Raw genomic sequence first — 27,935 nt, forward strand, 5'->3', positions numbered from 1 at the left:
ACTTAACATCTTTCAATAAGAGTTTCCTATTTTGGAAGTATAAACTGGGAATCCGTCTATAAAACTGAACAATAGATGTTCTTTTGTAATCTTACTGCCATTAACATGTTCTGGCTGATCCTGTGAAGTTAGTTACAGTGTAGACCCATTAAATCGTTATCTTACCAGATGAAGTACAGTGTCCAAGACCTGCCCCCCTGTTCAAAGATATCCCAGCTATAAGACAACAAGGGTGTGTGTGGGCGTCTTGGCTTTCAAAGTTTCAACGAACAGCTTCAGCAGAAGGAGCAAGGAGTTTTCTCTTAGACTGATGAATAAGGGAGAGGAAGTTTCTTGGATGCTTCTGCAAATATGTTAAACAATCTATAGGGCAGCTCAAAAAGTGCATAAAATAACAAGCATGCTCCCCAACTACATCATTCTTGTTACAGTTGGTCTGCATTGGTTCATAACGTATAAACGTAAGTATAAATGTAGTTAGGTTTTTTGCTAAGCATCACACCTTGATTCTAAATGGTTTGGTGCATGGGAATTTCCTGAATTCAGCAAGGATTACTTGGATCTCTATGTGTAGAGCTGTCATTCTATGCAAAATTACTTAATTTTCTGTCGTGTTTTAGTTTTTCAGTAACTTAAGCATGCCTGATCTATTCATAATTGATTGCTTTCCTTTCTAGGCAGTGCTGACAATGTTGCCATTGTGGATGCTTCAATAATTCCAGTTGGAGGTAAACACTAAATGGGATGCATGGATGATTAATTTAAGCTTAACAACTCTCTCTCTCTCCCCCCCCCCCCAATCCCATTGGGCTAGAAGTATTTCATTGAAAATAATCTTTTGGACCAGAAGGGTGTTTGGTAGCTACAGATATGTGAACTTTCCATTGCAATTCCATTGCGATCCACACAATAAGTCTGTTTTTTTATTTTATTTTGGAGGCCACCTATGCTTCTAGATGGTTTTGTGACCAGGCTGTCTTAGTCATCTGATGGCACTGAAAGCAGATTGGGAGGGACAAGAACGATGTTCCCAAGGTTTCATGTGTCCAATGTATGGAATCCGAATCAGGCTATCTACTAGCACACTAACATAAACTTATTTATTTATTGCATTTGTTCTCTACCCTGTCTCTGGAGATTCAAGGCGGATTAATTCACAAGTAAAATTGCATATAAAAATAGAATATATGGTACAAACCTACAAAAGAATATACCGTATTTGCTGACGACCCCCCAACATTTCCACTCAAAATATAGAGTTTGTTACATTACATTACAGTACTATGGGCCACTATGGGCAGCTATGTCTATCCCAACTGAAGTACACCCGGCGTATAAGACGACCCCCCCCCCCACTTGGAGGCATGTTTTTCAGGGGGGGAAAGTAGTCTTATACGCCAGCAAATACTGTAGATAGTTCTGACCTGACAGTTTGCTGTTTACATAGTCACTTTTGTATTGATAACCCTACTGCATTGTTTGTTGGATATCTTATCCTGAATGATTACATGGTTGGTCACGCTGTCAGTATGTTTAACACTCCTAATCCAATTGTTATATTACATTCTTGTCTCTTTTGTTCCTTTGTAATCCACCTTGAGTCTTAGTGAGAAAGATGGGCTATAAGTAACTTAATTTTAATTAAAAAATTAAAAATCCCTGGAGCAAATGGCTATTAGCACTGATCACTGGACCTGTAGTCTCCATATTCAGTGACAATAATCCTTGGAGTACTGTATGCTAGGAAGAGAAAGAAATGATGGATTGTTCCATCTTGCCACTGTCAGAAGCAGAATATTCAACTCTTGATGTTGCAGTTCTTATGACCTTGTGCTGCTACATGTGTTTTCATTTTCTCTCTAAATGAAGTGCTTTCTCTCTCCCTCCTTCCCCCAGATCCCAATATAGCAGTGGGAAAAATATCCTCCCAGTCCAGCACCTTTGAAACCGAAGGTGAGTCCAGGAAGGCTGTAGATGGGTCTCTGGCAAATAGTTATGCTAATGGAGAGTGCACCCTGACAAAGAAGGAGTTTGAACCCTGGTGGATGGTGGATTTGGTTTCGGCATTTCAGGTGTCTGCAGTAGTTGTCACCAACAGAGGAGACTGTTGTGAAACACGCATAAAAGGAGCTGAGATCCTGATTGGGGATTTGCCTGAGAAGGGAGGAACCATGAATCCCAGGTATTTGTCTGCTAACATACACATATGCATAGTAATACTGACTTGTTCTTAGTTCAGCATTTAGTTCTAGGTAGGTGCAGTTTGGGCCCACTGAATAAGATTCAGTGCTCAAGATTTTTCATTTTCTCTCCAAAGAGCACTATTTTAGACAATCTTACCTGCAGTAAAATTAGCTGGAGCTCTTCTAGTAGTTCAAATTCTGAGTGAGCAGCCTATGAATTTTCCTCAAGATCTTACAGCACTTTAACATGGCTCTTAGATGCGGAACAGAAAAGAACTGTGACTTGGAAAAGCCCTCTCTCTGCCCAAACACCATCTTGCATTTCAGACCAGTGGGCTGATAAAAATCAACAGTGAGGAGATTCAGGGCCCTCTCCAGGACTGAGAAAACCGCTACATCATCAGGACATCATCAACTTGTCCTTGATATTTAGTTTGGCCCTAAGATCAGATCATTTGTATGCAAAGCATATGTGCGATTTTTGAGTTTTGACCTCATCTTTTGTTCAATAGCTTTGTCTTAATAGTGTAAATATACTGATCCCACCTCCCATTTTTGTTTTTGTTTATGGTAGGTTTTATCCTGCAAATTATGGCATAGTAGCCTAAAGCTGTACCCACAAGCACCCTACAAGAAAGTAAATCCCACTGAACTCAATTGAACTTACTTCTAAACAAAATATCCTTATCATGCTGCAATCCTATGCATGCTTCTTTCAAGTCCTGTTGAAGTCAGTGGAAATTGCTTCCAAGTAAGTACATGAAGGATCAGGTTACACATCAGAAACTATATTCCTTTTGGTTTTAGGCTTAAATAATTTTAGATGTGAGTGTAGAGGCAGTGGTTCAATCGGGGCTAATTTTTCTAAAATGGAAATAGACCACAGCCTCTAAGAACCAAACCTGACAAAACATTGGGAGGTCTGTATATAGATCTCTCAAATGTTTTTCTTCCTAAATTGCAGGAACTTTCATTTAGATTGGGATTGTGGTGAAGGGAGATCTTAAGCCCTCCCCCCCTTCTCCTGACACAAATGCCCCATGGCATTGCTATTGGCTCAGATGTACAAATATTGTAAGTTTTGATTTTCCCCAACAGGGCAATTAGCAGCTCTGCAGGACTGCTCAAGGTTGGGAAAACAGTGCGGGGGTGGGGTAGGGGGACACACCCTTCCCTCTGGGCTCAGTATGCCCAAACTGTGTCCCATACATTTGTTATAAAAAAACCCAAATACAACCCACCTACAACCCATCTGTGCACAACTCCCCAAGCTCATATAGTCTGTCATGAGAGTGGTTTTCAAACAGCAAGTCCTTGAGAACTTATATGGAGTTCTCAGTGGGCAGATGAATAAGGGGCTGTCACTACTAGCTTTCCTTGCACAATGCAGCTATGAAGCATATTGGGTATATTCTAGGGGGCTTTCCGCACAAAGGGCAATGTGGCTAAATCTGTGTGCTATTGAAAAGCGCTGCAGGAAAAAGCGGCAGATCGCGGTAACGCACACACCCGTTTCTAGCAAAAAAAGGCTCTCCCACTAGCGCTGTTCTCGTAACGCACAAGTTTCTGGTCTCGCTGAGGCGATGTGTTGCAGTTTGTGTGCAGAAATGTAGCGGTTTTCTCAGGGGGAATCCACTTTTCCCTATTTCCCGAAAAGCGCTACAATGAAGCACTTTTTGCGGGAGTGTTGCAGGAGTGTTGCAGATTGTGTGCGACGTCATGCGGAACCTTGAATTAGTAGTGTTCACAAAAGGTAAGACTTCTGCTACATTTAAGTCGTGCGGAATGGCCCTAGGGTGTGTTCTCAGCACAAGCTCAGCAAACAGAGCTAGCATCCTGCATAAATCAAGTGATCTCCCCTCACTGGCAGTCTTCAAGCAGTGGCTTGATACAGTGGCTTTAGGCTAATCCTGCATTGACTAGATGGCCTATATGGCTCCTTCCAACTCTGTGATTCTGTGTGCCCTAGAATCTGCTTCAGAATAATCTGCAATTGTCATAGTTCCATGGCTACAGAGTTATTGTGACAACTTGGAGCGCTGATGTGAAAAGTGATTTGAAGACTCTATCTAGAAAGCAAGGTTAAAGGCAGTAGAACCTTCGAAGCCAACAAGATTTTTCATGGCATGAACTTGCAAGAATCAAAACTCCCTTCATCAGACACAACTTGGAATGGAGATCCCTGAATCCTCATGCCCCAGCCAAAATAAATATACAAAAGGATTCAGATCTCTGACAGAAGAAGCTTCAACTCTTAAAACTTTATATGCTGAAAATTGTATTGTTCTCTATACTCAGATCTCACTGTCCTACTGCAGGCCAGTGCGGCTACGTTCTGAAACGAGCTGGAAAGCAGTGTGCTATCCTGGCATCAGCGTGGGTAGGGTTCACACACCTATACAGACCGTATCTTGGCTGTGCTCAGCTTTTTGCAACTAGCTAATGGCCTTCTTCCTTGGCAGGTGTGCCACAATCAGCAGCATGGATCTTGGGGAAACAATGACCTTTAACTGTGCCGGAATGCAAGGTCAATATGTGACCATTACTATCCCAGGAAGAAGGGAGTTCCTCTCGCTCTGTGAAGTGCAAGTGCTTGGACACCCCTGGCTTCACATAGGTGAGCAGACGGCCTGCATTGCATTTATTTGCATGTCTGGAGAACGTGGATATCCGTGGGCAGGGTGTACAAAGGCCATGTAGTCCTTCCCAATGCTGTAAAATTATTAGGCCATGTATGATATTTAAGAATTGTTGCCACCATCCATTGTGTAGTTTTGTCAGCAAGATGGTATAGTCTTGCTGGTTGTATGGGGATTCTATATTTTATTGTTTTATGTTTTCTTGTAAACTGCCGTGAATTGGCTGGTCTGAGAATTACAGAAGTCTAATAAATAAATAAATAAATAAATAAATAATAGGCTTTGGACACAAGCAGTTTGGTTGCTGTTATAACCCTAACCCCAAAATTTACCCTGATATGAATCCTTATTTTTGTACTTATTTTTATATGTAAAATAATGTGTGTGTGTGTGTGTGTGTATATGTGTATATATATATATATATATATATATATATATATGCACACACACATCCTAAACAAGTCTCTGACCCAGCAGTTCTCAACCTGGGGGTAGCAACCCCTTGGAGGATCGCGGCGGTGGCATGGCGCTGGCCTCTTCTGCGCCTCCTTGGAACTCACCGATCTGGCGTGGAGGAGGCTAATGCCATGCCACCGCTCCAGCCGCCACTGTTGCTGCTCCTGTGACACTGGCCTCCTCCACGCCGTCTCGGCAAGCTCTGAGGTGATGCAGAGGTGGCCATCGCCATGCCTCTGCCACCACTCCATGACCCCTACAGCAAGAGCCACAGCAACAAGACTCAAGAACTTCCCTAGCCCCAACACTCCCTTTTAACCCCAACCAGTACCATAAATAAGATAATTCTATCCCTAACCCCAAAATATATCCTAATATGAATCTTCCCCTAATGTCACGCCTCTAACCCACTGGCTGCTTGTTTACATGGCTTACCTGACATCCCTTGTCCTGGCTCCTTCGCTGTTGATCTTTATTAGGCTATCAAAGACAGTTTTATTTAGCACAACATTTGAGTACTTTACTAGCTGTCCTAAACAGCCATTGTGAATTTTGAGGTTTTAGGTTTTTTATGCATTTTATATAATATATTTTATCTATATCGTAAGGCACCTTGAGCTCTACGTGGAAGACAGGCGGCTAATAAATATTTAAAACAAGTAACTGGAAATATGGGGCTTCCAGATCTGAATTTGAATAATTCACCCAGGTCAGAAGCTCCAGATTGATACTTGTTTCTTCTTTGCAGTTCATGATGGAGGGCGGAATCCTGTCCGAGACAGTGAAACTGATTTAGGTAAGAGGTTAGCTATTGCACTTAAAGAAAGATCTCTTCAGCAATGGTCTTAATAGCTCTTAATAGCTTTGCTTTGTTTATAGTGGTGTAATTGGGTCATGGATGTGCATCTTTTGAGGTGCCTTTTCAGGTGCCTTTTCTCTAAGTACGTTCGGGAAGAATTCTATGTCAGGGTGGGAGAGACCAATGCTTGTTGAAAAAATTCAGTTTTGTCCATCTGAGGGCACCTTTCACATAACGCTCCCTCCTAGTATGAGAAGCTCTTCCCCATCAAGACAGCCTCTACCCCAATGATATGTGTATGAATACAGGAAACTTGAGTGCTGCCAGGTGTATCTCAGGGTTTTCCTGACAATCAGTTCTCTGTTGGGACAAAGCAGTGGACATGTGAAAGGAATGTGTAAAGAGCTATGGTATATTGTATAAACATTGCTTACCTGGACGGGCCCTAAAGTTCTCCTCTTTTCTAGGTCTGCAAGGCAGAGCATTGAGTTTTCTGAATGAATCAAAGCCTAGCTTCGTTGTCATATCCCCACTGCAACCTTTGAATCTGATGGAATTCACACTCTGCATGAAAGTGTCTGCAGAATATCTAGGTGAACGCAAAGTCATTCTCTTCTCCTACCACTCTCCCAATGATGAATTGAGAATCTTGCGTGAGTCAAGTGGCCATTTTGGTATGCACATGGGAGGGCGGAGTGTGATGTTTGCACTCCCTGACCTCAGCGCTTTTGGGAGTCATTTGTGTGTGACCTGGGAATCCACGTTTGGTCTGGCAACCTTTTGGATAAATGGAAAGCGGAGTATCAGGAAGATATATAATGTGGGACATGTTCTTCAGCCTGGGGGTACTGCGGTGCTTGGACAAGACCAGAGTGTACAGACTGCGTCTGAGAAGCAGAATCGGCGTTTTGTAGGAGAAATTGCTGATCTCTACATGTGGGATTATGTACTGCAGCCTCAGGACATTGAGAATGTTTTCCAGATGCATGACTTTCCCAGCGGAAACATCTTTGACTGGAAAATCTTATCATACAAGATAAAGGGGAATGTGAGGGTCTTGCCTGAGTAAGAACAGCAGAAGGGTGATAGGAGCAGTCAGACTCCTGCCGTCAGCAGACAAGGATGCTATTTGTTGGCCTCCAAAGACGTTCTGATGCATCCACCAATAGGGCGATCAGGTTTGTTTTAACTCATTGTGAGGAGAGATCCAAATTATCCACAATGCTAGAGAATTCTTTCAAAATACCATTTTAATAGCTGCAGCATTAGAAAGGGGTGGCACTGTGTCATGTCTAGAATCCAGCATCCACACTGGGATACTCTGAGTACACATTTTTATACAGTCTGAATAACACACCCAAATTAGTCATAAATATTTATCTAGTCAACTCAAGGCCTGATTTTCTCTCTAGTCTTGTCTCATCTTCAAGCGCCTGGTGGAGAGTGTCTTCCCTATCCGGGCCAGTTTCCAGGGACTCTTCCCCCTCTGCTAAGGCATCTTAGCTTAGTCTGTACAAAGTTCACTCTATTTCTAATGGCAGGGTGCTTTACAAGAGGGAAAACGCTAATGGTCACTCCATCAGTTCAAGGCTTAACTAGTGAATCACTTGCATTTATTCCATGATTATTCGTATTGCACCTTGGGATGGCCTTGGATCAACAGCTCAAAAAGATTAAATAAAATGATTCTGTGATAACTAGATTTGGGCATACTCCCTCATGTTTATAAATAAATGTTTATTTGCAAAGTGGTTGGCTGCAACTGGCAAGGAATCTCCATACTGATTTAATGGGCTGGAAAACGTTGAAAAAGAAAACTGATATTTTTCAGGATTCTAACAAGAGCTTTTAAGTTCAATGTAGGGTAGAGGTTGGCCAACAGGAACACTGGGATAGCTTGAAGAAAGGACGTTAGTCTTTTAATGAGACAATCTGGGATATTATTCCCAACCTAGCAGAGAGCATTAAAATCTTCTTAAGCATTATCAGTTCTTAATATTACAGATGTGTTATAATGTATTGTTATTAGTTATGCTCTATCAAAGCAGATGGTGCATCAGAAGCAAGGGAGGGCAGCTGAGTAGTCCTGTGCAATCACACCGGGGGGGGGGGGGGGGAAGGGATCTGATTTGGATTAAGACCACAGCATAGTGGTAGAAATGATTTAAGCCTTTTCCCCATGCTGTTCTCATAACCTGGAATTGCCCTTGGAAGCTCCCATTTGCCCTTCGGGGAAACTTGTATGTAGGCTACATAGGCTGATAATGTAGCCCTATCAGCCTATGTAAGCTTATCCAGTAGGGCAAGTAGCAGTTCTCAAAGAACTTCCCTGCCACCCACAACTTCTGCAAAGTAAATCATACCCCTGTCCTGCTACTTTGCTCTAAAGAAAGTGCACCCACATTTCAGACCTCATTTATGTGGTTCCTCCCTGAGGCTTTGACTTTAGATTTTGTGTTTTACCTATTTGTATATTTTCTGTGTTCTTTTCCCACACATCTCATTTATTAACTTATACAATTGATTTGTTATTTCCTTCACAAACTGCACTCAGGGAAACACGCAGAGCCCACATGCTTGCCTTTGGATTACATTGTGTACTGTGTTTAAGGGGAAAAAATCAGCTCCCTGGCTCAGTCTGTTATCACTCTGGTTAGATTTTGCCACCCGTAGTAGATGACCTAGTCAGTGAAAAGAGGGAGCTTTGAGGCTCCAGCACCATTAACCGTATTTATTTTACAAAGTTTCTATCTTGCCTTTTTGCCCTCTGAAGGGCCACCAAGGTGGCTAACAAATTAAAACATACACAATAAGATCATGGTCTAAAACAATTATAACCAACCAAACACTTTATAATCATTACAAAATCAAAACAGCTAATCTATCTGTGCAGAGACATAAAAACAAAATTGGTCAAGAAGGAGGCAGCACTGAGGGAACAGAAAACAAACAAACAAAAAAAAAGAATTTCAACTGCTGACAGAAAATGGCAACTGAAAGAGTTCCAGAGTTTTAGTGCCACAACCAAGAAAGCTGTCTCCCAGTTTGCTTCCCACCTAATCTCATAAAGCAGGAGCACTTGAAGGTTACCATAGTGGTCAAATGGGTTCACAAGAGAGGAAGTGATCCTCTGGCCAAAGCTGCCACCTGCTTACCTAGAAGGATTGAGCCCAAGTACATCCCTAGACTTCAGATCTGTTCCTTTAAAGGGAGTGCAACTCCACCCAGAATGGCTGACACTATAAATCCTGTGTAAGACCTTCTAACCTGTGTTTTTGAGATTAAAGTTCCGTTTATTTGCCTTCCCCCATTCCAAAACAATGTTCTGGATTGTTTTGCTGAAATGGAATTGGGGAGGCAGTGTTTGTGACTGTTTTGCCATGCTTCTGGTTCTCCCAGGAGGGAAGATTTCAAAACGTGGATGCTGGGAGGCTACTGAGCTGCCTTCAAAATTATGGGTTTGCATGGTACCACTATTCTGTCTCCTCTGTGATGCATCATTCTATAGTAAATGGTTAAAGCAGCCTTGTCCAGAGATTTGAGGTACATTGGAGTATAGTGTCAACAATATGCTGATGATACTCATTTCCCCCTATCAAATTCTAGAGAGAGAATGGAGCTTATGAAATGATGCCTGGAGACAGTGATGGATTGGGTGAGAATGAACAAACTGAAGATTAATCAAGATATGGTGCAATTACTATTAACTGGAAATAGGGAGTGGGTGGGGGGGTGTTTAAAGGGACTGTCCCCCAGTGTTACAGTTTTTACCCGGCGGCCTGCGATCGGTCCATGGCCAGGGGGTTGGTGACCCCTGGTCCAGAGGCAGAGTCTTCACAACCTTATTGTGCAGCACCTTCTAGTGGCTCTTTAGCTACAAAACCCCTCAGCAGCAAGCCTGCTCATATGTTCTTGCACAGAAGATCCTGGATGAACAACCCTGTTATTTTTAGGACTCATGGTCTTCTTTTTAAAAATCTATTGGTGTTTATGAATTTCAGTGGCTTCTCTGTATAGTCTAACATAGAAGCTGTTGGTGTGGTCCAGTACATCTGAGTACTGGACAACAGAATCAGAATCATTCCCTCCTCCATGTTCTCCACATCATACATGGTTTCATAAACTTCTGGCATGATTCCACATCTGCTATCTTTCTGTTCAGACCAAAACTGCATTTAGAAATGCCTTTCCTTTTCACGCACCAGGAGAGAGAGAGGCAGAAAGCTCTGCTATCAGTGGCACTTGGGAAGTCACTGAAAATCAAAAGACCCGAGCATCTGAGCCAATCCTCCTATTTCGTTCTGAGAGGCGACAGGCTGGAAAATTAATGGACCTTTTGCAACAAGAAACTCCAGCCTTGCAGCAGGAACAGCAGGAGCCCTAATGGCTTTTCTACCCAGCCCATTCTTGCTCCATTTCTGTTCTGTGTTGCAGTCTGGTTGGTGTTCTGGCAGGAATGCTCTTGTACAACTGCAGGTGGAAAGAACACGGGCAATCTGCTGGCATGGTTTTCACAGAACTCCTTGTGAATCTTATTTGACCTGTAAGCCAATGCACTCTAGGTCAAAAGTGAAAGGTTATATGAAACAACCTGGGTTGTTTACTGACCTTAGGCAATATGAAGAGATATGCTGGGGAAGCCTCAGCCGCATGCTTGTTTGACCCTTCTACCCTGGGAGTGAAGGGTCTTTTTACAATGTGGTAACCAGATTTGTATATATTTAATTGAAAAGGAACTCTTCTATTCTTCTTCTTAAGGACATGCAATACTTATAACCCTGTTTTCCTGTCATTTCACAATTTGACATTGGACTCTTTCCTCATTCTGTTAATGGCCAAGACAAACATTTGGTTCGCCAAAGAACTCCAAAGTGCAGTTTATGTCCTTTTCTGATTGGAAGAGATCAAAATTCAAGGAGATTATAAAACTTCATTGGTGATCTCTAGCCCCACTCAAAAGCACTTTCCTTCTTCTGCTGAGACTTACATGCTTTTCACAAATCCTGCAAATCCTGCAAAAGGGACATGGCTCATTTAAAGAGAACATTCACAGCCATGAGATGGTGTTTCCCTCTGCTGCTTCTGGCCATCCTGCCTGAATTGCTTGCGGAGAGAGGTAAGCATGACTTATTTCCCCCTATTCTTCTTCTTCCCCTATATTTAGTTACATACCTGAGAGAGATTCCACTTAATTCTGTCAAGCTAAAGGTGCATTTTCAATGATTCCTGAATTCCTTGGTAAGCATGCTTTGTATGCACCTCTCTTCAGAATAAGGGGCAACTTAAAACATCTGTTGGGAAAGCTTTTTGCCTTTAAATTCTCCTTTAATAAAAAAAAATAACTCCAGTTATTCTGAACGGGTTTATTTTAAGAATCTCTGAAGCAAATAACTCGGTATACATAGGTGGTAGTCCTTGCATAACTAAATCTCCCCAATCAATTCCTAAATCATCTAATAAGTGTAACACCAGCTGTGATGTACATACTTCTGAGAGCCAGTTGTTCACTCAGCAAGTATCTTTCTTATAGATGATCCTGTATGTGAACACATGAAGCCGCCTTATACTATCAGAGTCAGTATTGCCTACTCATACCAGGAGCAGCTCTCCAGGGTCTCAGTCAGGTTGAGGCCTTTGACATCACTTCCTTCCTGATCCTTCTAACTGGAGATGCCTGGGCTTGAACCTGGGACTTTCTGCATGCCAAGCCTTGCCAGTGAGCCACAGGCCCTCCACCTCATTAGTGGAATGAAACCAATGTGATTAATCAATGCATTTGCTATTTCTTCTACGTTGTTAAAAAGTCAGACACTCTTTGGGATGTTCTTTGTTCGGGGAGTAGCACAGCAGTAATGAGAAACGTTTCTTTGTTGCAGCTGTCAATGTGGCCATCCAAGGAAACGCTTTACAATCCAGCACTTTCAGCCCACTAGGGATTGCTAGCAATGCTATTGATGGGATCATCCGAGGTGAATTTTCAGATGGCTCATGCGCCCACACAGATGAAGAAACCAATCCGTGGTGGATAGTAGACCTGAAGTCAGAATATCAAGTAATTCGTGTAAGCATCAGCAATCGGGTTGACTGCTGTGCATATCGGCTAGATGGGGCTGAAATCCGGATTGGGAACTCTCCAGAGGCAGGGGGCACCCTGAATCCCAGGTAATGAAGCAACTGGATATTTTCTAGGATTTTGCAAGATTAGAATACAAGAAAGACAAAGATCTGGAAAGGATACAGAGGGATTACTAACCATTTTAGTTCTAAAAATAGTTCCATGTTTAGCAAGTTTGGCATGCTTGTCAGAAATGTGGGGATATTTTTAGATAAGAAATGAGTGTGAGGACCACATGGTGTTGAATTCATATCACCATGCACATAATGTTTATTGTGGAATAATAAATGACACATCAGAATAACAGAAGGATACACATCCATATAGACACTGAAATCATCATGCTCACCTACTCATGCTGGAGTTCTGCATGAGGTCCTTGCAGTTTCAGAAGAATACTGGTCATGGATAAAGATAGTCTGTAGAAAGTTCCTTTGAAGGGAATCTTCTAATAGAATGAAAGTAAAGGAAAGAACTTATGATGTAAGTACAAGAGATACAGACATGGGTATTCCAGTTGGAGTAGGAGATGTGGGAGGTAATTGTTGGTACACCAAGCAGAATCCTTCATCTTGCTTCATATGCCATGAGCCTATATAGGGTTTCAAGATATTTGTCTCCCGTAGAGAACTTCCCCTTTATAACTGGATTCAACCATATTAACTTGGCTTTCCAAATCAAGGTGCCCCCTGAGCTGCTCTTGCTTTTGCACTTCTGGTCTACTCAGCCTTGCATCATAACCTGGCAGACTTTTCTGCTTTTGGCCACCTAGCCAGTCTTCCATCTTTTAAACTAACATGTTCTTCGTGTTATGTCTTCTTTGCACTTGATTTGTCCCTCTTGCTGTTTCCGTTACCTGCAAAGGAGAGTACACGCAGTAATGGGTTTAAACTACAAGTACAACGATATAGGCTAGATATCAGGAAAAAAATGTCACAGTCAGAGTAGTTCAGCAGTGGAATAGGCTGCCTAAGGAGGTGGTGAGCTCCCCCTCACTGGCAGTCTTTAAGCAAAGGTTGGACACACACCTTTCTTGGATGCTTAGGGCTGATCCTGCGTTGAGCAGGGGGTTGGACTAGATGGCTTGCATAGCCCCTTCCAACTCTATGATTCTATGATTCTATGATTCTATTCTTACCCATTAACTTCCAGGAATTTTAGTATGTTTATTATCATAACATTTGTAATTCCCCAGGAATGCCAGTCTTTCAACCTTATCTCACTTTCATACTTCACACATGCTTCCTTCTGTTACAATATCTTCAATGCATACCTTGAATAAATTTCAAACTATATATCAATATATTAAGTAATAATAAATAATTAGCTAACGTGGTTACCAGTTACATGCTTATATGGTTTCTTTTCAAGATGTGCTGTGATTGAATCCTTGGGTCTTGGTGAAACCCAGAGTTTTTACTGTGAAAATAGGCAAGGAAGGTATGTTACTGTTAACCAACCAAATGGAGGAATCCTCACACTTTGTGAAGTCCAAGTTTTTGGTCAGAAGATAACTTCCGCCAGTAAGTAAAATGTTTCCTGAATGGCTTCTATTTTTGTGTCGAGAGAGCAATTGGGGGGGGGGGGGAGAATATATCAACATCACAGATTTAATCTGAGTTAGTCATTCTGTTACCACACAGCATCATGGGAAATGCAATGTTGTAAGAGGGAAGGGCTGAGAAATTATTATATAGAATGCTTACATGAGAGTTTGATTTCCATGAGATTGAATTCACAGGTTATGGGAGGGTGGGAACCCTACATCCAATCTGTGGACAGTCACAGTTATGTGATATTTGAAGAAAAAAAGACTTAGCACTCTGATTATAGTGGGCTTTCTCAACCAGTTTCATGAACCAGTGTGAAGAATGTTTCAGGGGTTTCTCAGTGCCCCCATTTCCCTCTGCCTGCTTGACTGTGTGTTCAAGCAATGCCCCTGGCCTAGCAGGCAGAGATGCAGAAAACAAAACAGCTTAGGTAAACAAATTACTTGTATTTATATAAAATGAGGTCTTCCTAAAGATAGTGAGTTAGACCTGTGATTGGTAGAAACTAGTGATTCTCAGGTTTATCCACTTAGTTTGAACCACAGTGTTTTGAATAGTTTCTTCTGCACCATGGTACCTCTGCCTGCTTAGTGTAGCGTTTCTCAACTTTTTTACCATTGAGAAACCCCTGAGAAACCATTCTTCAGGCTCCAAGAAACCCCAGAAGTGGTGCAACTGTGCAGAATATGGTTGGGAAGCATAGCTGTGTACATGCCCACCTGGGACCCCTCCCCTTCCTCCAGGCCTATCATTGGTCGTTTGGGGGGGGGTCGACATGACCATATATGGTAATATCACCTGATAAATGTTTAACAAATTAAAAAATTATATTAAAAATTAACTCCTGCCCATTCAGGAAATCCTTCCAGGCCTCCCGAGAAACCCCAGGGTTTCGCAAACCCTGGTTGAGAAAGCCTGGCTTAGTTACCCGGCTCGCCATATCAGAAGTCCACACTCCTAACCACTATGCCAAGCTGGCTCTCTACTAATCATCTAATACAATCAGATATTATATTGTAAACTAATACAATCAGATATTATGTTCATCCAGATTAGAAGAAGAAGAAGAAGAGTTGGCTCTTATATGCCGCTTTTCCCTACCCGAAGGAGGCTCAAAGTGGCTTACAGTCGCCTTCCCATTCCTCTCCCCACAACTAAAAAAGTGAATGTTCCAGTGTTAATGAATATTTTCCTAAAAGTAGTAATTAAAGGTTAATTTATATTGTACTTTTTTCTTCCTAGAGATAGTATAATATAGAAAGTTGCATGTGGGGGAGTGCAGAATCAAACCCAGATCGCGAGATTAGAAGTCTGCACTCCTAATTACTACACCAAGATGGTGTGATGTCAGTGATGTCACATGTGATATCAGTGCCATCTTTCTTAGGCATGTATCTATTGAATCTACTGAATCCCTTTCTCCTCTTGCTGTCCCTCCTGCCTCCCATTATTTGGGAAACTGAAGCCAGACAAGGAGGTAGCAGAATAACAATCAGATCAGAAAGTTTCTTAAAGCTCCTATTTACAAACAGGACCTTGGTTGGGTACGAAAATTCTGACTGCTTACCCCTAGTAAACTATAAAAAAGTAAGCTAATTGCATAATAAAACCTAATAAGTGAAATAGGGACACGTCTTTGAAAAGAATATTTAGCGGTGAATGGTTCCCAGGGGATTTAAAAGTTATAGTTTGTTGTCACTTATTTTAGCACAACTCCAAAACATGTATCTATGCCTAATTTTGTACATCACATACTATGGGAGTTTTAGCTAAGGCTTTTTGTTTCTTTTTATAATTTCCACACAAGCTGAGTCCAGACCAGAGCAGATTCAGCCTTCCAGACCACTGGCACATGGAGAGCAAGATGAGACCTCTGGTAACCAACTCATTATATCTAGCGGACATGAAACGTATGAAACTGGATAATGTTGAGTCAAGATATTAGTCCCTATCGTTCAACACTCTCTGTGCTAATTGGTAGCACCTCCCCTACCTCAGGCTAGCAAAGCATCTTTCTCAGCTCTGTCACATGAGAGTGCCAGGGATTGAACTTGGAACCCTTTGCCCTCTAAGCACATAGTCTGTCCCTGACCTACGGCCTCACTCCTTTCAAGATCAAAGAGTATAACTGTACTGTATTGCTAGTTATGCATTCAAATAATCCAGATCCAGTGTGTAAGCTCTTTCTAATGTAAATAGGTTTCAGGGGGGGTTTTGTGTGTGATTTAAACACAAAAGGTGTGTGTTTGAATAAAGTTTGAATCCAGTGGCACCTTTACAATCAACAGTTTTCTCCAAGGTAGAAGTTTCTGTGTGCATGTACACTTCAGGTGCATCTGAAGAACCTGTATCTGAAGAAGTGTACATGCACAGGAAATCTTATACCTTGTGTTGTGTAGGCAGTCTGCTCAAGAGCTGCAGTATGCAAATGAGGGATTCTAGTGTGATCAATGAGTGGCTTGTAGTAGAACTCTGTTATAGACCAATCAGACGGCTCCGTTAAAGGCCAATAAAGTTCCTTGGCGGGCCAGCTCATATGTATATAAGTACCATGAATTCCTATGTTTCTGTTTGGCGTTTTAGTTGGTGTTGGTGTTGAATAAAGAGCTGTTGGATTTTAAGAAACTGATTCTGTGTCATACCGAACCCACAGACTTAATAACTTGAATAAAATTTTACTAGTTTTCAAAGTGCCCCTGGACTCAAACTTTGCTGCTTCAGACTAACACAGCTGCCCACCTGGTTTTATCTTCATGAAAAAGAGAGTTTGTCTTTGTTCTTTTATATATAGATACAGGACCCAATGTTGCTCTTGAAGGAAAGGCATTCCAGATCAGCACCTACAACTCACTTGGAGAGCCTGAGAATGCTGTTGATGGAGCTTCATCTGCCAACTACATGCATGGGCATTGCACCCACACGGATCTTGAAATTAATCCGTGGTGGACAGTGGATTTAGGAGCAGTGTTTCAAGTGCGCAAAGTCAGTGTCCTCAATCGAGGGGACTGCTGTGCAGATCGGATCAATGGGGCTGAAATCCGAATTGGGAACTCACCTGAAAAAGGAGGAATAACAAATCCAAGGTACCGCAAATAGAATGAAGCAGCAAGGTTCATAACAGTTTGATGCATGGAATTGTGCAAGCCAATAGGTTGCCATGGACTGAGGGGGAAAAAAACCTTCTCTTTTGTGCTTTATCACTAACTAGCAATAAAGCCGGTTGTGCAAAAAAGTACAACAGGCTCTAGAATACTGTTGATACTCAGGTGAACAGTGTACACATGCAATGTAATTCATATACATAAAAGCAAAGAATTTAATAGGTAGCACAGTTCTATCTCACTCTTCTTCCAAGGATCTCAGAATAGGATACCTTCCCTCATAACACCTCCCCCCCCCAAAAAAAAGTTTGTGTTAGGCTGAAAGAGGGCGAGAAAGAGAGCAACTGGCCCAAGGCCACTCAACCAGCTTCAGAACAAAGGATCTAAACCAACTTCTTTAGAAGAGGCTTGCTCGACCATGGAGAAGGGCAAGGCATGTGATGTGTTCTCATAGGTCAGCTGACATTGCAGGACAGGCTCATGATGGCCTTGCTGGGGAATAGGGTTGCTAATTTCAGGTTGGGAAATTTCTGTTTGAAACACCTGGTCCTTCTCTGCCCCCCCTCCTCCCCAACTCCTACTGTCACCTTCCCTGTGATTCCTTTGCCTTTGATTGAGAGTTCAGCTAATTCTACTTGAAATTCTGGACCACTTATGCCTTTGATTTTGTAGGATCTGTTTGGCAAATACGGATTTTTATTTACCAGACCTATTTCTGTCCTTTTTACAATTTTGACAGTTTTGGGTGATGTTTGGGTTTGTCCCTTGTCTGATTTTGGACAATAGGCATTTACCTGTCCCTCTTGCTGACAGGATAACACACTATCCCTACTTGTCTATTTTGTATGAGAGTGTTCTTCCTCACAGGGTTAGTGTTAGATGGCTCACTTTTTCTTGAAGTGTCCCAAACTTTATTTTTCTTGATGCAAGGTAGAAAAAAAAATCTCCCCCAAGTCTCCTTCAATCTCATCCAATAAAGTGATGGCTTCTTCCACTGTTTTAATTTTTTTTATCTCTCAGGAACCATCTAAATTGTGAGGAAATTTCCCCGTAAAACAATTCTAAGCCTATCAGTCGCTTCAGTTCTCCAATAATTGTTACTTTACTCCCCTCAGCCCACGTCTTCAGGGCTCTGCCTTGGCAACAACCTAGCTGGGCATAAGTTTCACCTGGGTTTCTTTTCATTTCCCTAATGTATTGTAACACCACCATTCAGTGCCACTCCTCATGAGGGCTAGCCCCATCAATGCTTCACCTCCCCCCCCCATCCACTCCCCCAGCAAATATGGCAAAGCAGCATCTTCTGCATGCACTAGCCCAGAAACTGTTATCCTGGCTACTGCCATACGAGACAGCCCTTAGAACTCTTGTGGCGATCATCCCCCAAAGTCCCGCCTCCCCTCCACGGCTCTGAATCAATTGTCTCCAGTTTGGTGTAGTGGTTAGGAGTGTGGACTTCTAATCTGGCAAGCCGGGTTTGATTCCCCGCTCCTTCTCCACATGCAGCCAGATGGGTGACTTTGGGCTCGCCACAGCACTGATAAAACTGTTCTGACCGAGCAGTGATATCAGGGCTCTCTCAGCCTCACCTACCTCACAGGGTGTCTGTTGTGGAGAGAGGAAAGGGAAGGCAACTGTAAGCTGCTTTGAGACTCGTTTGGGTAGAGAAAAGTGGCATAGAAGAACCAATTCTTCCTGCTTTAAGAAGTGATTTGTCTACCAGTATGCCTGGCAGGAGGAGGATTGATGGTACTAATGCATAAGACTTTGATTCTGTTCAAGGTGTGCTACAATTAACTCTCTGAGTACAGGAGAAACAGGCATTTTTGACTGTGGAGAAGCACAAGGGCAGTATGTAACTGTTACTATCCCAGGCATACAATATCTTACTCTCTGTGAAGTCCAAGTGTTTGGTGTGAAGCTAAATACTTCTGGTAAGTAGAAGATTTCCCAGCCACCTTATTTGACTTTATAGTCAGCTTTTGCTGGAATGCCTTTACTAGATGTTTTGTACAGATTATTTCATTTTAATTTGTTTTTCGATGATTTGGATCTTTATCAATAACTCACTGTAGCATTTAATTTATATTTTACTCCTTGGCTTGTAGGAGATTTGAATATTGCTAATAGGGCAGGGACCTCAATTTATTTTCAAAATTGCACAAGTTACCCAGAGCAGAAGGGCATTCTGTGACATCACAGCAGTTCTGTGACATCACAGCCAGCGGGAAGATCTGCAAGTGGTAGTCCTTTTGTAGCCTTATGGTAGCAACAAAGTATTTCTTTAAGCGAAAGCACTGCTTTGGAAATCAATAGTGAAAGGCAAATAATAGGAATACAATTTTATTATTTATCCACAAGATGAGTATGGAGACGTATTCAAAATGCTGTGCTTACTCAGTGTTGCCTTATTATCTAAACATCCAGATTCTCTATTTGAACATATTAAGGGATTATGCTGGTCAAATAATTAAGCCCACAGCAGACATGCTTTGACCTCTGTCTATGCCATACAGTTCATAGAATGGCTTTGCCTTCAGATAGCAATAGCTATTTCTTGGTTTATATTATCCAGCTTTATTTCCAGACAGCCATCATGCAAGCCACCAGGGCATTTGGTAGACATTCTAAGGATGTGGCGCAAGAAAGGCTTTCCCAATATTCAGGTGCATTGCGTGTGTATATGCGAAGTCAGCAGATATAAGCACCCAGTGCAAGCTGATCTGTGCCAAACAGGTATATAGAGAATGAAGAAAGGATAAATGTAGGCTGATGAGAAAGTAGTCCCGAGCCCTTCCCTGCCCACATCTCTGCCTCCCAACTGGCCTTTGACTTCCTATTTGATGTAGGTTCACTTGTGCTCGTGGAGGCTGGCTGGGAGAAAAGCAATGGGAAGAATGGAGTTCTGATGGGGAGAGCCTGAACTGTGGCAACATTCAGTACCACTCTCCCACCTGTCCCTCTGTGGGAAGCTGCCCTTGTGTCTGTTTAGCAGCAAGCCATATTCTGCTGCTAACCCACCTTGCTGGCCATTGAGAGTGCCATCGTTTATAAGAGTTACTTTTATAAGTCTGTGGGTCTGCTCAGGACTTCACCTAGAAGAAGTGGTGAAGGCTGAGCTGTTGCAAACATGTCTTCGTTATGATGCTGATGGTGAGGAGGGGCAATGCAGTCGTGCATCGAGAAGCCACACTTGCAAGTCTGGGATCTCACCGAAAAGACAAATGGCAATCCAACACACAAGAAGATGGGGGTCCCGAATGGGGAAATGCATTTCATGAGGCAAGGATCTCTGAAGGGGTCTTAACAGCACTTTCGTAAACACGTTTGGTTTAGAAGTAAGCCTGTCTGGATTCAGTGGGACTTACTCCCAAGTAATAGTCCTTAAGAATGCAAACAAGAACCATTTGGGAATAATAATTCTCTAACACTGTTCCCATCTTTGCTTTGCTTTAGAGCCCAGTGGTACCTTTCAGCTCATAGCCTGAATAAAATCTGTTGGTCTTAAAGGAACCACTGAACTCAAGACTTGTTCTGCTGCTTCAGACCAACTTGAATCTTTGCTTTGATTTCTTCCTGACAGAACTTTCCTCAGGAATTGAGCAGTATGTAAAGCCAAGAAAGCCTTTTAGACGGCCAGGTGCAGTGACAAAAGGAAGATCCCTCTACTCAGTCGGTAAGCTGGCTCTTGTAAGACAGGCGTTCTGAAGAAACAGACCAAGTGGCCTGTTTCTCCGTCGATCATGTGAATCCCTGCAAAGAAGATCCTGCCTGTCCAGCTTGCTCTTCATTTACAGAGTTAATGCTGTTGCTTGAAGGCTGGTAGTTTTTATCGGTGGCAAATAGTCTATCAGTGTTCTTGGGGTGTTGTGACCCCTTCCAAGGAAATGTCTTCTTGCAGAGCAGGGTCTTGCATTGGGGAAAGTCCTCAAGGATATCCCAAGGGTTCAGTGGAACTGCTCTCATCAGAGGCCTAATGAATTTCAGTGGTCGGGGTCAAGGGCATTAGAAGGATATTGCCTTCATGCCCTGTTGATGGTCCTACTAGTTACTTCTGCCCTGATCCTGGATATCCCAGGCTAGCCAGCCTCATCAGTTCTCAGAAACTAAATGGGGGGCAAGCTCTGGTTAGTATTAAGATTGAAGACCATCTGCATGTGGAGGGTGAATGGGGAATCAAACCTAGATCTTGACGCTGCTGCTCTTAACCATTGCACCAAACTAGGTGTGGCAGTTATTTCCAGCCATGCTTAGCTCAGCACTCTGTGGTGTGGCCTTCAGAGCTAACAAAGGAAAGAAACTGTGCCTTTCACCTCAGCTGCATTCCTGCCACAAAGGATTCTATAGCTCTGAGATGTCTCCCTACGTTACGACAATTTTACCACTCCACTGTTTGCCTAGATTTCTACTTAGATGTGGGGAACCCCTCCCTAATTCTTTCACAGTACAAAATTAAACTACAGGTCCCCTGCTATTTTATTTTGTTACAATAGGTTTACACAGTCACCCCTCTTTTTCTCTCCCTCATTCATTCATTCATTCATTCATTCATTCATTCATTCATTCATTCATTCATTCATTCATTCATTCATTCATTCATTCATTCATTCATTCATTCATTCACATGATTCTTTCTTGTAGTCTATAATGCAGCCCTTGATGGAAAGGCACTCCAGTCCAGCATCTACAATCATTTGGGAGGCCCTGAAAATGCCCTTGAAGACTTTGGATCATCTAACTATTTACGTGGACATTGCACGCACACACAGCAAGAAGACAACCCATGGTGGATGGTTGACTTGAGGGCAAGGTTTAAGGTGTCTAGTCTGCATGTCACTAACCGGGGGGACTGCTGTGAAGAACGCTTAGAAGGTGCTGAGATCCGAATTGGGAACTCAAAAGACCAAGGTGGCACCTCAAATCCCAGGTACACTTTATAAGCTAACGTTTTTATTTATTTGCACTTACTTCATTTATAGCCTGCTTTTTTCACTGAGGCTCAAGGTTGATTACTAAATAAAAAATGATTCAATCATACAACAGAAGATGTCCAATAAAAGATACAATACTAGAGTTACATAATTGGGAAATAATGAAACATAAAATTGCATAAGGCATGACATACCATAATGAAGGAAGATTACAAAGGTGTAAGACAAGGGACAAGGAAAGTAATTTTTGAAGAAACAAAGGAGAGAAACATGGAGCCATCACAGAATTAGGGCACAGATAGAGAACAGAGTGGATCCAAACAGATCCCTGACAGTTTCTTTTATAAAAATTGTGAGAAGCCTTTATTCTTTGCTTTGTTTTGTGGGTATTAACTTGTTTCTTATAGAAGTCTTTAATCCTCAAACAATTACTCATGAATATGGACTGTTTTTTTTGTCAAGGTGTGCCACAATCACCATGATGGGTGCTGGGGAAACACGAAAATTTGACTGTGGAGAAATGATAGGGCAGTATGTGACACTCACCATCCCAGGCAAAAAGAAATATCTCTCAGTCTGTGAAGTTCAAGTGTTTGGTGTGAGGGTACCCCCCCTCAGTAAGTATAAACATTTCCCATTTGAATGTAGTGTTGGTACATAGCTGACCTTTTTGTGGAGCAACTCAGCTGCTTAACCAAGTGCACCTTCTCCTTGAATTCAGAATTCAGATAATCAGTTTTCAGGAATATTTCCGAAACTTGTGACATTTCCTTAATCCAGAAAAAAATTCCAGCCAAAAACTGTGTGTGTTAAATGCTGCCTTGTCACTTCTGACGTATGATAACTCTATGAACGACTTCTCAAACATCCTATTGTTAACAGCCTTACTCAGGCTTGCACACGGAGGGACATAGTTTCCTTACTTGAGCCAATCCATCCCATGTTGGGTCTTCTTTTCCTACTGCTTTTAACTTTTCCTAGCATCAGTGTCTTTTCCAGTGAATCTTGTCTTCTCAGAACGTGACCCAAGTATGATGGCCTCCGTTTTGTCACGGTAACTTCTTGGGAGAGTTCAGGTTTGATTTGATTTAGACCCCACTCTTTTTTGTTTGTTTGTTTGTTTTTTGGCACTCTCCTCCAATACCAAGGGGGTTTCCAAATTCCATTTAGAAAGTTTGGTTTACCATTTTTTATGGAATTCCAACACAACTGAAATTTTCCTAAAATCCACTGAGAAATCATTCTGAAGGGTGAGAACAGTGACAGAAAAGCCTTATAGTCAGAATCAGGATGCACCCTTGAAGGGAGTGGGACAACCAACAAATGTTGCTATGCTGAGAGAGGTGGCTGCATGAGCTCATGTTTAGAGACACGGCTCTTTGGGTTTGTGATCCCAGATCCTGAAGGGCTTTAAAAGCAAGTGAAGAAGAGTTTGATCTGGAGATGTACTGGCAGAAATCAGGCTGCTGCATTTGACACCAGGTATAGTTCCTAATGTGCTTGTAAGTGCAGCCCCACATAAAACATGTCACAACGACTGAATCTTGGGGGTTCTACAGCATGGATCAGCATGGCAAGCCACAGTCTACAGTTACAGATAAAGTGGAATTGAACAAACATGTCTTTAGCCATTGTGAAAACTTGCGTCTCTGATAATGGAAGTGGTCCAAAAATGTCCCTGAGCTCTTCACATTACCCATCAGACAAACTGAACCCCAGACAGAGAAGAGAACCTTCTCAGGGGCAGATGCCTTATCAACCAGCACCTTCACGTGCAGCCAGCTGGATCAATCATGGTTCTCTCAGAGCAGTTCTCTTAAAGCTCTTTTAGCCCCACCTACCTCACAGGGTGTCTGTTGTAAGGAGAGGAATGGAAAGGTGCTTGAAGCAGCTTTGGGACTCTTTCATTTTAGGCAGATTGAAAGTCTGTTTGCATGACACTAAAACACCTGCTGATCATGGGAGCATGTCAGTCTGGACTGGCTCTGGTGTGTGATGGAACGGTGCAGTACTGCTGAACTAACTGAAGTTCGGTCAACACTGACACTGTAATTAGGTATCAAGGCAAACTGAGAATTAATTTAGAATGTAGCATCAGACTTCATTTTATTTGATTGATTTTGATTTTTATACTGCCCCCTCCCCAGCAAGCTGGCTCAGGGCAGTTTCCAATATGTTCAAACCAACATTACAAGGGTTCAAAAATAAATTCTATATCTATAATAAAACATAATTAAAAAAACTAAAATCCATTCAAATAATTGCACCATCAAACAGCTGTTAGCTAAGATTGTTTCCTACGATGCTGTCAGTAGTCACTAATTGACTCGCCATGGGCTGGAGTGAATTCTGAGTTCTGACTGAGTTCTTCCTGCAGCCATTAAGTCTTGAGTGGTCCTATGAAGCTGTGAGACCTGGACTATGGTGGCTGTTTTGGCACACAAGCCAGCATGCAAGAACTTGCCACGACAATCTGTCCCTCAGGCATTTTAGCTTCTACCCAGATTCATAGTTTACCATATCTACAACCGTCCTATTAGTCCCAATGTAATCTTTGTAGTCCCAAAGGAAATCTTTGTTACGTTCCCTATTCTCTGTTATCTCTAATGACAAACAATGTTTCATCAAAAATCTGCAAGGGGGGAGGGGGAGGTACACAGGACTAAGTTAGAAGACCCCAAGCTTGCAGGGGGAAATACAGTTTTTTTTTTAAAGGGGGGAGCTAATCCCTCAAACAGAATAAGGGTTGCACAGATGCTATTGGGGAAAAGAACTGGTATCTAATCTGTCATCTATGATATCTATGATTCTATCCAATCATGGAAGGAGATGGGTGAGGGAACAGGAATGGAAAAAGCAGGGGCAAGAAGAGGTCCTACAGGGCAGCCATGGGGAAGGACTACAGTTGATAGTCTTTTCACTGAACTTCAAGGCAGAACCATAATATACGGAAAGTAGGTGAGAGCAGAAAAAAGGGGGTGAGGTGGGGAATAGGGAGAAGATGGGGAAAGAAGAAAACTGCATGGGTTGTGAGGATGTAGAAGAGCATGATGGGGGCACGGTGATGGGGAGGAAGAAATATCAGCAAGAGGAGGGGGAGAAGGAACAGAGACTAAATGGATGGAACTGAACTGAAGCAAAAGGGGTTGAAAACAGAGGGGGATAGAGAGGGATTTCCCTTCACTTCCAGGTTCACGTGGGGCACCCTCTTTTGGCATAACTATCTGAGAATTCACTTGCTTAGTTTTCTGAGTTTTTGTTCTCGTTGTTTAACTCTTTTCCCCTTATAGTCCCCAATGTGGCCCTTGGAGGTACTGCATCCCAGTCCAGCACCTTAAACAAACTTGGAGTGGCAGAGAATGCCATTGATGGGTCTACATCAGTCAACTTCATGCGTAGGTCATGCACTCATACAGATCTGGAGCTTAATCCATGGTGGACCGTGGACCTGAAGGCAGAGTTTAGTGTCTCCAGTGTAAGTCTCACCAATCGAGAAGACTGCTGTGCTTCGCGGCTCAATGGGGCTGAAATCCGGATTGGGAACTCTTTGGAAGAAGGAGGAACTAGAAATCCGAGGTACCTGCTGGCTTGATGATCTCTTAGTACTGGCAGAAATAATGCCCAGGGAAGAAAATAGAATGGTTAAGACTGGTATGCTGGACCAATGTGCTTTCATTCTTTCAAAACAAATTAAACTGTCGTCAATGATGTTTTTCAAACGACCACTTGATACTAATATGAATTCATGTCCTTTCAAGGTGTGCAATAGTTACCTCAGTGGGTGCTGGAGAAACCCAGAATTATAAATGTGAAGGAATGCATGGACAGTATGTAACGATTACCATTCCTGGATTTCATTATCTCACACTGTGTGAAGTCGAAGTGTTTGGTATGAAGGTTGAATCTTCTGGTAAGTAGAGAGCTTACTCAGCCAACTGTTTCAATATGAAGATACTTTTCTTGCCAGAGAGGCTTTGCTTTGGTTCCTGATCACTTCTACAAGGCCATTTCCCCCTTACTGCAACTGACTTGTCCCTTCACAATGACCTTGCTCCAGGGGGAGAGAATGGCCTTGCTGCTGAGAAAAGAAATCTTGCTTGGTCTAAAGCTGGAGATGGGGGGCACTGGCTATCAGACAGAGGTTTTTTAAGTTGCTGTATCTAAGAACACTACAGTATGACAGCCAGAAAGCAAAATAAGCTGAGTACCTGGAGGTGCATTGTAGTGAGGAACAAGTGAACGGCCAGAGCCACGCAGGGGGGCAGTCTTAGTTATGGATGAAGACTGGGGAAGGCCAAAAAAGAGGGAACACTCAGGAGTTGGGCATGCATGTCTCCCCGCTCTGGGGCCCATGTTCCCCATCTGGAGCTTAGGCGACTAGCTTGGATGCCACCGTACACATCTGCCTGCCTTGCACGGGATAAGCAAGTGAAGAAACATCTGCTTTCTGAAAACAAGAGTTGAAACCTAGGACCTTGTTTTGGCAAAGCTCCTATTCTTGGCATAGTACTACTACTACTTGGGTTGTGAATTTCTGTTGAAAAAAGACAGGCATAAGAAAGTGGATTGGATATTTACATTAAAGGAACTTTATTGTATGGCCATACAGTCGTCTCTGTTTCTTCGCTTATGTTGCATGGGATGAGGGCTGCTCCTTCCTTGTGCCTGGTCCAGCAGTCTGGGACTGTTGCCCAAGGCCCCAAAATGACTGAGACCACCCCTGGACCCATGGGGGAATCCTCTCCACAACCAAGCTATTCACTGTCATTTTCCTTCTGACTTGTTCAGTGCTACTTCCTAACCATTTGCTTGCCTGGATTTCAAGCCATGAGTGTGGATCTGTGAGCTCTACATTTTTGGATCCAAACAATGGATATATTATGTGGATCTGAGAGTGAATGGTTCCAGAATAAGCAATCTTGTAGTCAGGAAAGTTGGGAACTCACAAGTGGCAAAAGCAAGAAGCTGTAGGCTTTCATGTGTGCAACTTTGTATACACACTCAGCCACTGTTTGCTTAATATTGTTTTAGGAAAATAACAATAATGACACTAGAAATAGGGGCTCCTCCAGTTGTTTTTTCTCCTCATCAGTTCATGTGATTTGTGGCATTAAGAATTTGACCATTTCTGGTCTAAATGCATATATAAGTAATATCTATTTTTTCTATCTTAAATTGCACAGGAGAGATGGCATGAGAAAAAGGAAATATAACTATGAGGTAGGTGATTTCATTGAGGTATAATGCAATAGAGTCCACCTTCTAAAATGACCATTTTCTCCATTTTCACCTGGTGATCAGTTGTTATAGTGGGAAATCTCCAGATACCACCTGGCGATTGGCAACCCTCCATTCTTCCCAAAGGGCAATCCTGTCCTTCATTTTAGTGCATCCTGTTGAAGTTGAGGCTCTGAAAGCAGCAGCAGCAAATACATGTCAAGTGCCTCCTCCAAATGCTGTTTGAAGGCAGCAGACTGTGAGGGGAAAGCTGGGGAGGGGTAGTAGAGGACAGCTGGGAAGGAGGTGACTCCTCCCCCATCTTCAGCTGATTTCTCCAGACTCCTTCACTCATAGAATCCACCATTCTGAGTGGCTCACTGGTCAGTGAGTGCCCACCTAAGCCTACCCATGATGCCAGGGATGGCAACAACGACCAGATTTGCAGTGGAGTCCTAGATAAACTTGCTCCAGTCTCAGCCAACTGGTTTCAATAGATTTAGCCTGGAACTACTCAGCCTGCAATTGCATCGATACTCTTTGCTAGTTGCCATGATGAGAAATGCCACTAATCTTAAAACAATCTTCTCTTATTTGTAGGCACAGGCCCACAATGGAGCAGATTCTCAGTCCTCCAAGCAACAAAGAAAGAATCTCAAAAGGATATAACTGCAGTATGAACTTTAATAAGTGCAACTGTCCTTGTCAGACATTAATGCAATACAAATATAAAATAAATAAAATGATACAATTGGCACTATGAATATATTTCTCATATTATTTTAATCTGTAGCTTCTTGAACCTCTGCTAGAGAGATCAGATTTGTAAGTCGTCTTCTACAATTTGGTACATTTATACAACCAAAAAGTAGAAAAGCTTTCATCTACCTCAACAAAACTATGAATACATCCAGTACAGAAGAGAGACTGTGACAAACTGCTGT

The 27,935-nt window shown here is 42.4% G+C and overlaps 2 protein-coding genes across 2 annotated transcripts in view; one reads left to right on the forward strand and one right to left on the reverse strand.

Annotated features, from left to right (window-relative positions):
* The first annotated feature begins 255 nt into the window (after nt 1-255).
* On the forward strand, nt 256-27,755 carry LOC143838891 (uncharacterized). Its single transcript, XM_077340795.1, has 20 exons — nt 256-461; nt 678-728; nt 1,897-2,182; nt 4,646-4,800; nt 6,027-6,074; nt 6,545-7,143; nt 9,684-9,732; nt 11,059-11,193; nt 11,954-12,239; nt 13,564-13,715; nt 15,550-15,618; nt 16,534-16,825; nt 18,626-18,777; nt 20,427-20,519; nt 21,485-21,770; nt 22,237-22,391; nt 25,065-25,350; nt 25,533-25,684; nt 26,958-26,994; nt 27,592-27,755. The coding sequence occupies exons 1-19, from the start codon at nt 401-403 to the stop codon at nt 26,969-26,971; spliced, it is 3,321 nt and encodes a 1,106-aa protein (XP_077196910.1). The 5' UTR covers nt 256-400; the 3' UTR covers nt 26,972-26,994; nt 27,592-27,755.
* Nucleotides 7,902-27,935, reverse strand: part of LOC143838225 (retinoic acid-induced protein 3-like) — a 124,736-nt gene continuing 104,702 nt past the window's right edge. Inside the window, exon 2 of the transcript XR_013231301.1 lies at nt 7,902-7,912. The gene's annotated coding sequence lies outside the window, so the exon portion shown is untranslated. The remainder of the gene's footprint in view (nt 7,913-27,935) is intronic.

Source organism: Paroedura picta, chromosome 5, assembly GCF_049243985.1.
Source record: "Paroedura picta isolate Pp20150507F chromosome 5, Ppicta_v3.0, whole genome shotgun sequence".
NCBI classification, from domain to species: domain Eukaryota; kingdom Metazoa; phylum Chordata; class Lepidosauria; order Squamata; family Gekkonidae; genus Paroedura; species Paroedura picta.

Excerpts from the sequence above, each read along its gene's own strand:
- LOC143838891 (XM_077340795.1), top strand. The coding sequence starts at position 401 with ATGCTCCCCAACTACATCATTCTTGTTACAGTTGGTCTGCATTGGTTC. Across the intron at positions 12,240-13,563 it reads GGGGGCACCCTGAATCCCAG|ATGTGCTGTGATTGAATCCT; the intron begins GTAATGAAGCAA and ends TTTCTTTTCAAG. Across the intron at positions 16,826-18,625 it reads GGAGGAATAACAAATCCAAG|GTGTGCTACAATTAACTCTC; the intron begins GTACCGCAAATA and ends ATTCTGTTCAAG.